This window comes from Mustela putorius, unplaced genomic scaffold, assembly GCF_011764305.1.
Source record: "Mustela putorius furo isolate JIRA1106 unplaced genomic scaffold, ASM1176430v1.1 tig00003858_pilon_pilon_pilon, whole genome shotgun sequence".
NCBI lineage: Eukaryota > Metazoa > Chordata > Mammalia > Carnivora > Mustelidae > Mustela > Mustela putorius.
The window spans coordinates 53,583,662-53,597,380 of record NW_025422010.1 but is presented as its reverse complement, the minus strand read 5'-3'; the positions used below and the strand labels follow the sequence as shown (position 1 = coordinate 53,597,380).

The following is a 13,719-nucleotide window of genomic DNA, read 5'->3' as shown; positions in this document are numbered from 1 at the left end:
GGTCCCGCCTACCCACCCCAGCCCAGATGGCAGTTAGCCTAACAGAACCTGGGACAGCCCAGGTACGGCCAGCTCAGGTCTCCTCCAGTAGGTGAACCTGGCCTGGAACCTAGCTCCATGGCCTCAGGATCCCCAGAACAGACCCCCTTGATAGTATTTTCATATTGTGCCCAGCTCAGAAACCTTTGGGCTTCTCATTTTCTGCCCTCCCTGGCTCCTGCAGGGGGACCCCAGCCTGATTTGCATCCTCCACTCAGTTTGCATCACAAAATATACCCAACCATCCCTGGACCAACTTGGGGAGGCGGGCAAGTTTTGTTTTGTGTTTTGTTTGTGTTTTTCATCTCCTACCATTTCCCTAGCAGGTTTCTAGTTACATTCAGATGACGAGTAGCTTAGGTTTCACTTTATGTCCTTGGCCCGGGATGCAGCGAGCCCGTCCTCCCGGACTCGGGGTCTCCCCAGGGTGAAGTCCGGCTCACTACAGATGGCTTTGGTTGGGGGGGCGGTGCAGGTCTGCAAGTCTGGTAGAAGAGAGTCACTGTGGCTCTCACGTTGGGTTTCTCTTCGCCAGACAGCTGTGTGTCCTTCAGTTATGTGCTCCCCGGCCGTTGTTTTTTTTTTTTTCCTTTCCTTTTCCCCCAAACCCGGAATCAGTATTTTGGGAGTAAAGGGGGGAGGCAAGGGAGGAAGAGCCGCAGGGGACGAAGCTGGCAACTGCCAAAGCAGCTCTGACATGCACACGGAACCCTCAAGACTCATTCAGCACAAAGTGGCTGCAGAGGAAATCCTGCCGAGCCCACGATAAGGGGGAAATGGAGTCACTTCCTCACCAGCTGCTGTATTCAGGTAGAAAAAGTCCTCACTTCCTCGCGTGTGCTCTGCTGGCCACGACTCACAGAACCCCAGGCAGCTTGCTTCCCCTTTTGATCTCAGCCCAAGTTGTCATCCAGAGAATCGCTGTCTCCTCGGGCTTCAGGGAGAGCGCTCGTCTCTTTGGGGGGTGCCCCCCTCCCTCCCTCTCACCTTTGCGCCCTTCCTTTGTCCCAGCATCTTCACTCTTGCTTAGGCTGTGTGTGCGGGGGCCATCATAAAGACAGTATCTGGAACAAGGCCCACACCCCTTCGTGGAAAGCCTGCTTGTTACCACGGGGGGGGTGGGGTGGTCTTTATGTCCCCATAGATGTCCACACACAGCATGGGACCTCTGAGCCCCTCCTCCTGTCCTATACAAGGGGCACCAACGTTGCCTGTCTTCCCAGCATCCAGGATTATTGCTTTGTTACCTCCAGGCAGCATTTCTAAAGTGTAAGACATAACACAGCAGGAAGTTCCCTGACAAGAATAAATGGTCAAAGGAGTTTGGAAAATGCACATCTTATCCCTCTCTTGGAGACTCAAGGCACATAGGTAGGGATAATATTCAAAATATTGAAGAACTGGTATGGAACAGACACTGACAAGTCCGATCCGATGCTGACTTCCAATCTGGCTGAACATTAGCCCCTCATAGGAAGATACCAGAGACGGATGCCCCCCCCTCCGCAAAAGAACTAAATTTTGTTTTAGCTCATCGTTTACTTGTCCTTTGAATACTCTCATTTTAAAAAGATAATCTTTTAAGATATGTTTGGGAAAACTTGCTGTATAATGAAAGGAACCCATTATTTCAGTTCCAGAAACATTTGCTGAGTGCCTAATATGTGACAGACACTGGCTTCGGGGATCCAAAGATAAGATGTATTTCCTGCACCTCCAGGTGCTAAGAGTTGATCAGGAGAAGACAGACACGTAAACAGATCATCTTCAGATTATACAATGAACAAGGAATAGCTGAAGATTACCTAGCTCAACCTAGGGGCTTAGAGAAAATAATTGCATTGAATCCTTGAATGAACCAAAGGGTGTTTACAAGTGACCAAGGCTGAGCAGGAGAGCTAGTTTGGGGTCAGAATATTAAGTCTCAGGTGCCTTGTTAAGGAATTGAGACTTACACATGGAAGGGACAGAGGTGATTCTGAATATAGCACTCTGGCTGCAAAATGGAGAGGAGATGGAAGGTCAGGGCACCAGACGGGGGGCCGAGAGATCAAGTGGGAAGTGATCGCCGCAGTCCTGGGGAGAGAAGGTAATGGGGATGGAGCAATATGTAGGTGGTCACATTGGTGGTACTTGTATTGCCCTGTCTGATTCCCTTTGGTCCTCGCTGGCTTGGCCTCTAGCGACAAGATACAGCCTCTCTTTCAAGATCTGCCTCTCTTTCCCTGAGGGCTTTCTATAGCCTCTAGGACGCACTTGTCTATGTACACACCTGGACTAAAGTGCTGGGGCATTAATGCCTCCATAGGAGCAATCCTCAGCCAGTGAGTGGAAGGTGATGGTGTATAAATACCCCAGCTCCCCAGCCTACCTGGATGACAAAAGGTACCTGATCTGCAGGCCCCCAGTTTTCCCAGAAGGATTAAGCTCCAGGTGCCAACGGCAGTGACCTGCTTGATAAGATAATTTCATGGCTCCTTCCCCACTCCCCTGGTAGTTTCCTGGGATCGTCTCCCAGATAAACTGCTTACATTCAAATCTTCATCTTGGGGTCTGGCTCTGGGAGAACCCAGCCTCAGACTGTGGGCTTTGCCAATGAATGGGGGAGGGGTGAGGAAGAGGAAAGCCTCTAGGGGACTCTGAGAGTGTGGGTTAACTTGACAGCACGGGCATGGGGAAGGTAGGAAAAGAGGCAGGCTTGCTTGAGGGGACGGTGAGAATTCCAGTTGGGGACAGGCTAGGCTGCCTTGTCACTTCTGGTGCGACACCAGAGAAAGCAACTGGAATGGAATCTAGCAGTCAGAGGAGCAGGTGGGGCTCGATATGAAGGTTTCAGAGTCATCATCAGAGGGATGGTGTATGTAAGACCATGAGAGGGAAGGAGACTGGTCAAAGAGAGAAGATGGTCCCGACGGAAGCCCAGGGAGCACTGAGTACCTATCAAGGTAGACAGAGGAGAAGGTACCCATGAAGGAGGCAGGGAAAACATTCTTCAGGATGCAAAGATTTTCGGTGGGTTCTGCGTCCAGGTGCCAAAGCATTCAGTAGATGCAACCTGAGACTCATCTAGTGTATGTAAGCCATGAGGATGGTGCTGGTGGTCTCTGGAGGGTGTTTTCAGAGGTACAATGGGGGAAGCAGCTGGGCTCAGTGAATTAAAATGTGGGTGAGAAGACAGCAAGTGAGGGTGTGTTTAGCAGCTTGTCCAGGAGGACCAGGAGAGAGACAATAGTTAAAGTGCAACAGCATCAGCCTGGACATTTTGAGGAAATTTGAATGTTTATATACCAAGGAAAAAGAGACGGAAGAAACAATGGGGTTGAAATTGTAGTTGAGAGCATGAACAATAGATGGAAGAAGGTTCTAGAAGCAATGGGAAACAGTGGAATAAGGATGCAAGGTGGAGAGGAGCAGAGAAGGACAGATAGTGTTGTAATCAGTGGGTGTGCCAGGACAGGAAGCTGTGGTGATTCTGCCCAGTGTCCCCGATTTTCTCAGAGAAGAAGGGGCTAACCTCAGGTGACAACATGGAGGAAAATGGTAGCTATTCAGAATGGTCATGGAAGGGAGCAGAGAAAAGATCTGACCCAGGGTAGAGAAAAGGAACATTTCCAGAACTCACTGAGTCTAGAGACCATGAATTTAGAGGAGTGCTGGGCTGCATGGTTGGGTGACTACTTCAGCAACCCTTGGAAGGCCAGATGAGGCTGCTGTGGGATGGGGTCAGGGCTGGAGGCAGAGGAAGGTAGGGATGGGAGGAAGCAAGCTGAGGGAGGCAGGGGGAGGTGCCCCGGGAGATAGAAGAACCAACTGCTGGCCAGCGTTCTGACCTATTAAGTGTAGGAGACAAACCCAGTTTCTACTCTCCTCCTCCACCTCGCATCTGCTAATCAGTGCATACTGGAAGTTAAATTCACTGTGCCTGTCTAGGTTTCATTTGTCTCAAACTACTACAAAAAGGGCTGATGTCTTTACTGGACATTGTTATATCGATGCAGGTCTGGACTGACTTGGAGGTTCCTTCCAGCTAAAGCTTTTGCCATTATTAGGGTTCACCTTCTTTTCTTTTCCTTCCCTAACCTTGAGGTTGTCAAGAAGAAGGTCACCCATGGAGACAACATTATAAAGCCATGAAAAATAGAAAATATCAAAGACATTCTATAGCGGTGTTCGATTTCCTGTTGGCACTATCTGATTTTCTTTTTACTTTCCTCTTACTGCTGACAGAATCTTCTGCTCTGTGCAGGATACAAAATGGCAGCATGAATTGGCTTCATTTAATTCAAATGTCCCTTAGAGACATCATCTCTCACTGGATTGTATGCTTAGTGAGGGCAGACTGGTTTTCCCCTTGGGATCTCCCATGACTGTATAACGTCCATCTCCACAGTCAGCTCAGAGATTGTGGAATGTAGCTGAATTTCTAGTTTGTTTATATCCAACAGGGCCATATTTATTTTTCCCAGTGTTTAAGGAGATTTTGAACCACCATGAGTCAGGGGCCTGACCTGGCTGACACTGGTTTAGCTGTTACGTGTTGCGCTCAGAACTATGTTAGGAACGTCTTTCCTAGCCAGTAAATATAGGGTACAATTTTTATTGGCTGAACACCATTCCACTGTATTGAAGTGCCATGAGTTTACCTAACCAATCATATTTTCAGACATTTCAGTCCTCTTTGGGCTTTATCTCCTATAACCAACCTGTGCATTTTGTTATTTTTTCCTGCTAAATAACTGGGAGTGGAATTCCTAACAAAAGAATAATATTTTTAAAGCTTCTGATATGCCTTGCCAAATGCAAATACAATTTATCTTTACCTGGGAGTCCACCCATTTTGTTAGAATATCTGGGCCTCCCACCCCTAATTCCCACCCCATCCTTTTTGGCGAAACTCGGTATTCTTTTCAGTTTTTGCCAATCTGACCCATTTGGTGTTTAATCTTATTTTATTTGGAATCAGGTTTAAGTGAAACTTCTTGAAGGATACTGGAGGGAAAAGGAAAATTTTGGAGAGCAGCTGCCTCAAGGGAGAGGTATCCATGTGTGTGTGTTTTTGAGAGAGAGAGAGAGAGAGAGAGAGAGAGAGAGAATATCAGGTGGGAGAGGTCCCATGAGCAAAGTTGAGGAAGCCTGAGGACACTTTTGCTGTCCTCCCTGCTTGGGAGTCTTGAGTGTGATCTGCTCCTGTCCACACCTCCCTGGCTTACTTCCAACTCTGTAGCGAGGGTCTGGGGTCAGGGGGTCCAGCCATCTGCCCTGGTGGGCCAGCTCTTGGTGGGACTCAGACTCAGACAATCTGTGGCCTCTGAATTTGAAGTCCATGGAGAAGCCATCTGCGAAGGAGCACCCAGAGCTGGGGCCCAGCCCACCTCCTCCATGGGGAAGTGGTGGGGAGGTCAGCTAAAGGAGAAAGGCCGGTCATCTGGGAACCCTCCATGCGTTTCCGGGACTCAGGCAGCGCTCCTGCCCATGTAGACGTGAGCCTGGGTTGTGGTGCCCTCCAAGTGCACAGACTGGGATTTTATCCGAATCATATGATGATGGCTCAGGTTTTCTTTTTCCCTCTTTGTTGCTTTTAATACATAAAATGAGCATGTGTTTATTTAAAACAGCTTTCAAACTTAAACAAATAATGACAGACTGTTCAAACAGACTTCGGAAATCGCCCTAATCAGGATGTTTGAAAAAGCAAGAAGACGCTCCATAAAAGTAGCTTTTAGGACCTCCAGTCCTGAAACCACAGCGTCTGCTTTGCACTTTGCAGTCGTGGATGGGCAAAGCTCGGGGGGCCAGATTCAGTCTGGGGGTGGGGGGTCAAATGATGCCCCTCATCCCTACCACCTGGCTTCGTGATTTCTGAGGAAGTAGAGATGGGCAGTGCGTTACCACCTCCCATCTTTGACCAAAACATGTCACATGTGTATTTATACATTTTAACTCATAACTTCTATAGCAATGACCAGGCATCTTCAAAAGCAGACTCCTTTCGGGGCTGGGGCTGCAGGGAGCTAGTAAATTGCTCCTGTGAAAGAGGGGACTCGGCAGACCCTCTGGAGGGCAGGCCAGGAGTAGGAGGGATGGAGCAGGTTTGCAAGAGGGTGGACCAGCGAACAAGTTAATACGTCCACTAGTTCACATTCGAGGCCACGTTTACGAGGGGCTCTGAGTCACCTATGTTAATCTTCATTGCAGCCAATTTTGTGGATGAAATAAATAAGGCTCGGGGTTGGATAATTCACTCAAGGTCAGAAGCAATAAAATGTCAAAACTGGGATTTCACCCAGACCTCCTTCCCCAAGTTGAGAGCCATCACCTGACCCTCGGGGCTGTGTCAGCAACTCTGTGTTCATTCTTTGAGTCAGGAGATGCTATTTTAGCTCATCTCACTCCAGAAATGATGTTTTTTTCTTTCTAATGCACACCAGAAATGGCCCATCGGGTCCATTAGGAGCACAGTTATTTACGTGAGGGGATGGTGGTTGGGAGAGGAAATCGCTCAGCCACAGGGAGGTAGGGGTATTTGGAGCGGCATTTCTTGTGCCCCCAGTATCTGTGTCGTGTCCCAGGTGAACAGGGAGAAAATGCCAGCCCTAGTTTGTCCCCGCTTCCCCCACTTTCTCAGAATGGCTCCATGGCCAGAAAGCTCAGATGGCAAGGGGCTTAGTCTCTTTCCCGTTCTGCCAAAGAAAACCCCACTGGTAATTAAAGAAAGGCAGGACACAACCATCAACCTTCTCTGCGCTGAGCCACTGTGCCTACAGCACAGGGCCTGGGTCCTGAAGGATTCCGGGCATCAGCTGCTGTAGGAGGTTCCAGCGAGAGAGCAGCCTGGAAGGGTGGGCTGTGAGCTGTTTGCAGCATTTGTCTGTGGGATCCTGGGACGCACTTTTACAAGAAGCAGAGTTTCTCCTGCTCGTAAATCTGTCCTGACCCATTCCTGCTCCATTTGTCCCTGATTATATATAGGGAAGGTATGTTCCTTGACTAGCAATCAGGGTTGTTCCCTCAGCTTTGTGCTGAGAGCACTACACACATATCTCATTTATGTGTATTGCCTTGCTTTCCTAAGGCTCAAATTTAGAAAATGTCAACAATGGATTAAAAAAGAAGAAACCCCTTGCGCCCTCTCCTGGCAAAAGTTAACATAGTGCGTCTGCAAGCCCAGGGCACCCACTTCCTGGGGAGCAGTGCTTGTCTGGGCTAACTAACTCATCTTGCGTTAATCTGACCAAAGCCGTTGACACACAAGATGGACGAGTAGGGTTTCTGTGGTCTGTGATCAGAGTTTCTCCTACACCTTTCTTCACATGGTTTCTCAGCTTCAAGTCTGTTGGCAGTTTGGCTGGGGACTGTCCTGTGCATTGTGGGATATTGAACGGCATCTCTGGCCAACTACCCATTAGACGCCAATAACACCCCTACCAAAAATGTTTCCAGACATTGCCAAATGTCCCCTAGGGCCAAGATGACCCCCAGTGAGAACCACTGTCCTAAACCCTTGTCTGCCTTTTGTACAGGGTTTCCTTGGTCAAGGGCAACCAGAGAGAGAATGAGAATATCTCATCAGAAACATTTTGTGACCGTCAGGATTAGCAGTTTTGATGACCGATCATTTGGGTTCATTTCTAGGAATTTGTCCCCAAAAAGCAAACTTAGCAAATGGAAAGGAATTTATGTACAAAAATGTATCATAATATTATTTATGACCATGAAAGTTCCAAAAAGATAAAGATTCGGTTAAACTGAGAACAGAATATATAACATGGAATACTAGACAGTCCTGAAAATGACTGTGTGGATCTATATTTAATAACATGAGAAGTTACCCCAATTATGCCCTAAACGCTCACCTTCAAGACCACTCCCAAGATTCCCAGAGGTTACATATAGAAGGAATCCTTTCAAACAGGCAGAATAAACATCTGGTGAAGTATTAGGCCAAAGACAGAATTCAAACCAATGACTGACTTCAGGAAACATTAAGTGTCAATTGAATTGATACTTATTAAGTGCCTCCATGTGCCAAAACCAGGAACAGCTCTGGAGAGACAAAGCTGATCCCTGCTCCCTCGTGCAGCACTTGCTTTAAACAGACAAAAACACTGAGCATTATCAGAACTACCTCCACACAGCAACGCTACAGGTTGCTTCCTTCCTCAGGTGGGTGTGTTACTGTCTTGTGTGCTCTGATGCCACGTTGTTGGGAGTAACTGGTTCTCTTCATGCCTGAATAAATCATACCAAGCAAAAAGAATTTTAATTACTGGTTTATATATGCAGATCTACTTAGAGAGTTGTCCAACTCATTGGATCCAATAAATGTCCCCCAACAAATCTAAGAAATGAGCATTCAATCCAGTCTCAAACAATCCAGATAACTTGGCCATGACTCCCATTGTAGCCCTACAGACCTGACTTCCAGGCAGCAATAAGAAAGGATGAGAGGAGCCATCTTCCTTCCTCGGGTCCGTGTGTGTTCAGTGACACCTAACTGACCATAAGTGACCACATGCTTTGCGAAGTTCACAACTTGAGTTAAATGCAAGGTTGTGGTCACCCAGCCTGGCCACTGCCAGAGAAAACCCTGAGACAGCTTTTTTACCCAGGAGAAGCCATTGTTGACTTCAGAGTCTAGGTATGCCACCAGGGGAGGCCACCCTGCTTGTGTGCATCATGCCAGCGTCCTGGACAAATGTCCCTAGGGGACATTTGGCACCTCTCACAGAGGAGCCGTGAGCCGTGGGAGGGCTGGAGCGACTCAAGAGCACTGGTTTGGATCTGGGTTCGAATCCCGGTACCGCCACTTATTAGACAAATCCCTTAATGTCTGTTTTTTCCACACAGATTTTATTTTCCTCTACACAAGAGAAGCAAATAAAATGACTCCATAATATTGGTATAAAGAATAAATAATAATTTGAGGCATTTATTACAAGGGCCTGGCCTATAGCAAGTGTACCATAAAGGAGCATACTTGTACCTACTGTTTCTTATTATTTTTAGGGATGGCCATGCTAGCTAAAATTGCTAGCCTCCAGTATTTTCTAACTGCATTTGCTGTTTTATTTTTCTCCTTAGCACCTAGCACTCTCTCGCACACTCTCTGATACATTTATCTTGTTTGCTGTCTATGGCCTGCAACCAGATAAAAGCCTGGCGAAGTAGGAACTTTCAGCCGGCTTCCCTCACTGCTGTGTCTGTGGTGCCCGGCTCATCAACGGGATTTCAATGAATACTTCTTGAATGAGAGTTTGAAAAGTGGGTCCGAATCACCGCCCCAGAAGAGCGTTTCACTTTTCCTCATGCCCTGAGGGAGGTGCCCGGCTCCTGGGGCTGGATGCTATCCTCCCCATAGGCCGACATCCTGTGCTCTCTCTCTCTCTCTAATTCTCTTTATCTCCCCCTCTCTCCCCCTGCAGGATGCCTTTGTGGAGCTGTACGGCCCCAGCGTGCAGCCTCTGTTTGACTTCTCCTGGCTGTCCCTGAAGGCTCTGCTCAGTCTGGCCCTGGTGGGAGCTTGCATCACCCTGGGTGCCTACCTGGGCCACAAGTGAAGTCAGTAGGCCTGCCACAAACAAATATGCAAAAGGTTCACTAAAGCAGTAGAAATATATGCATTGCCAGTGCCGTACCATGAAACGAAGCTGTGGTCTCTTAAAAACAAAACACAAAACAAAACAAAAACAGCTTTCAGGCTCAGAGTCGAATCAGCTATTTACTGCCAAAGGGAAATACTGTTTATTTTTTACATTATCAAGAAAAAAAAAAAAGATTTATTTATTTAAGACCGTCCCATCGAACCTCCTGTCTTTGGAAACCCTGCCACTAATTGGCAAGCCCCACCTGTGCAGCTCCACCTGGATCTCCTGTGCCTATAAACACGGATTTGTTTTCCATGTTGTTGGCTGGACTGACTCACCATCTGAAGAGCAAACGAACTGACTGACAGAGGACTTGACGGTTCCAGAAGCCGGGTGTCTGGCTGCTGGAGGTTAGGAAGAAGGTGTTCATTTTCCTTGCTCTTTTTTTTTATTTTTATTTTTTTTCTTTTTGCCCCGGGGGCTGCTATATGAAGAGAGGGAAGGCGCTCCGATGGGAAGTCCATTCTTCCCTGGCCTGAAGAACAGACACTTAGCATTTGGCTCACATGGTACAGATCCGGTTGGAAGAAAAAAACAAAAAACAAACAACAACAAAACCTGGGGAACTTCAGATGGAATTGGCGTCCACCAAGATTTCCACACCGAAGGACAGTGATGGGGAAAATGCCGTGAAACCATAGGAAAGTATTTTTTTAAGCTACCAATTGTGCCGAGAAGCATTCTAGCAATTTATCCGATAGCATCCAGTACCTTAAAGCCCTGATGTGTATATTCAGACCTTGTGGATACTCTCCCCCAGATACTGGCTCTGTCTGTGTATGAAACAGAATCCTCCAGGAGGCGAGGAAGTGAACGTTCTGGTGACTTATCCAGCAGCATCAGGCCGCCACAAGTGCCTGCGTTTCCCTAAGAGGCCACGGCCTGCAGTCCCGCCTTGCCCCGGCTGGGAGGCCTCGCCCTGGAACGGAGCCGCGGCGCTCGCTGGCCGGCTCGAAGCTTTTACACAGAGCAGGGCGGTCTCCGAGCGCCTGGAGCCGACAGAGCTCAGAATCCCGCTGTCGAGAAAGAACAGTCGTGGCCCTGGGCCTGTCCCCCCGGGCCCCCTAGTTGGGCCCTTTTCCTCGTGGAGCGGGGAACCTGGGGAGCCAAGGCTCTTAAGACGTTTATCACTGTGGAGGGAAGGAAACAGGCACTGAGCCTTTCCCTGCGGAGGGAGGTGGCCTCGCCGCCACCGGCAGGAAACCCGGAAGGAGACAAGTGCATCCGGGGCGCCGCATGGGCACGGCGCATGCGTGCTGGCCACGGCGCATGCGTGCTGGCCGCGCGGCCGCCCGCCTTCGCGCACAGTTGAGAGCAAGGCTTTTAGTGACCTTGGGGAAAGTCGTAAATGCTAAAGGAAGCGTTGGAATGAGGTGTCATGGATTAATCAACCCATGTCTCTGGAGTTACGATGTAAAACATTACCTTGTCATTGTAGTTTTGTTTTGTTTTGTTTTGTTTTGTTTGGAAAACCTGACAGAGGAGGAGGGGAAAAAAGTTCCAGGTGTGGAATGTGGAAATTGTCTGTACATCCTGGGGCATTAAAAAAGAAAAGAAAAAAAAAAATGGTGGAAACTCTAGAGAAGTAGCAATGAAGTGAAATCTACAACAAACAAACTAGAAAATGTTTTTTTTTTTTTCAAGTTTAGAATCAGCTTTGAGACGTTCATGGAATAACTGTGGCATTATTGCATTATATACCATTTATCTGTATTAACTTTGGAATGTACTATGTTCAATGTTTAATGCTGTGGTTAATATTTTGAAAGCTGCTTTAAAAAAAGAAAGATACATGCATCTCAGCATTTTTTTTTTTAAATTGTACTTAGTTATGGCCTCCACACTTCGTTAGCAAAAATTATCATTTTTCTGTTTGAGATTTTTGTCTCAGTTGTTTTAAAAGCATTTCTGAGAAGGTGAGAGAAGCCCCGGGTCTCAGCTGCTGAAAACCCCGGAGCACGTTGGCCACTGTGGAGCTTCGCTTCAACCTAGTTATGTGCATTTCCACGTCAACAGAATTGTTTATTGTGAAGGATATATCTGTTGTCCCTTTGACCTTGTTCCTTGAAGGTTTCCTAGTCCCTGGGCAAATCAGAATCTAACACATTATTTAGAATGACATACATGTTTGGTTAAACCCATGAGATTCATTCAGTTGAAAATCCAGACAGGAAATGACCAGGGGATTAAATTCTGGCCATGACGGTTTGACCTTCAGAGGGTTGCTTTATGTGGTCTGCTTTGACAGAGACCCGTCTAGAGCACTCCTGCCCTCCTTCCACAGGCCCTTTTCAGTGGCTGTCCTTCGGATTCTTCCTGAAATACAGTGGCGCCTGTGCCCCGCTCTGAGAAAGCAGGAAACCCATGGTATGAAGCCAGACCTCCCTGGCAGGCCTCAGGGAACAGAATGATCAGACCCTTTGAATGATTCTAATTTTTAAGCAAAATACTATTTTGTGAAAGGTTTACATTGTCAAAAGCGATGAGTAGGGAATATCAAATCCTGTGCTGCTATCCTTCCAAGATCATGGTAGTGGAGTCAATTTGCAGTACACTCCAAGTGGCAAAATCCTCCAAGCTGCTTTAGAAGTAACCATGAAGAACACAGACATTTTTAATATAAAGCCTGTTTTGTCTTTTGTTGTTGTTATTGTTTGTATTGTTCAAAGGCAGAGTATTCTAAAAATGTATATATATTAAAAAAAAAAAAAAAAGTCATGGGGGCTAATTTCTGGCCGGTTTTGTTTTGCCACGGGCTGTTGTTCTCTGGTTTTAATGGTAAATGTTCCTGGCTGCCGAACCCCCAAACTGTACAGTATTGTGGCTCCACTCACTCTAATAAGAGTAGTCGATGTTGCATTTTTCTTGTTCTAAAAAACATGTTAGAAGCAATGAACGTATATAAAAGCCTCAACTAGTCCTCTTTTTCCCTCCTTTCTTTCAATGTGTCCATTAATTTGCGGTCAAACAACAGAGAAGTATTCCTACCGATTTTGTGTTGAGAAGGGATTCGTACCTGCGTTACTCTCAACGTGGTGTGTATATGGGCCAAGGTCAGGGTTAAATAGAAGACGTACATTTTCCAAATTGGGGTCAAGGGCTTTAAACATAGCCACAAGGAGCAAAGCACCCAGGAGCCACCTTGGCCCTCCCAAGCCATCACGGCAGGTCAAATGACAAATGACATGCTCCAGAGCACACTGTTCATCTCCGACTTTGCAGAGGCTGAAAACTCTCATAAGTGTAAGATTTAAAGTAAAGTCACATTTCAAATTAAGGAAGCACCTTGCTATAGTTCAAGCAAAAACAAAAAACAAAACCACCACCAACATCCTCTGCCCCAGTCTACTTAACCTCTGCATATTCAGGTATGACCTTCCATTCAGATGTGACTTGTGTTTCATTAGTAACTGTTTATTGTTTCTCATCTGAGGACCCAGGCCTGGTCCATTATGGGAAATTAGGAAGCAATTATAAATCAAGAGGAGTTATAATCATCAAGAGGAGGATTAAACGTAAATAAGTAGTCTACAGTTAAACTTAGGCTAAAATGACATTTATAAATGTGAACTTCAGTGCTAATTTCAATTGTACTTTTAGGGAAGAGGCTGTTTTTATACTTTCTTATCACTTATAGTTAGTAATGGACACCTGCTCTATCAGAAAAAAACAGGAAGGGCTTGAAATATAAGCCATTCTAAGGAAATTAGGGAGTCAGTTGAAATTCTATTCTGATCTTATTCTGTGGTGTCTTTTGCAGCCCAGACAAATGTGGTTACACACTTTTTAAGAAATACAATTCTACATTGTCAGGCTTATGAAGGTTCCAATCAGATCTTTATTGTTATTCAATTTGGATCTTTCAGGGAATTTTTTTTTTTTTTTTTATTATGGGACAAAGGACATTTGTTGTTGGGATGTGAGGGAAGAATTTTCGGAGGAGCAAAACATTCCCAAGACTGGATTAGGAGGTTTTCAGAATAGCCAGGCTTGTGGGGTATGAAATGGAAGCAAGCGGGACCTTTATAAGGGTCTA

General features: G+C 46.6%; 1 protein-coding gene across 1 annotated transcript in view; it reads left to right on the top strand.

Moving 5' to 3' along the window:
- BCL2 (BCL2 apoptosis regulator) overlaps positions 1-12,602 on the top strand; it is a 165,491-nt gene extending 152,889 nt beyond the window's left edge. Inside the window, exon 3 of the mRNA XM_045065699.1 lies at positions 9,462-12,602. Coding sequence (XP_044921634.1) covers positions 9,462-9,596 — 135 coding nt within the window. The 3' untranslated portion in view covers positions 9,597-12,602. The remainder of the gene's footprint in view (positions 1-9,461) is intronic.
- Positions 12,603-13,719: the final 1,117 nt, after the last annotated feature.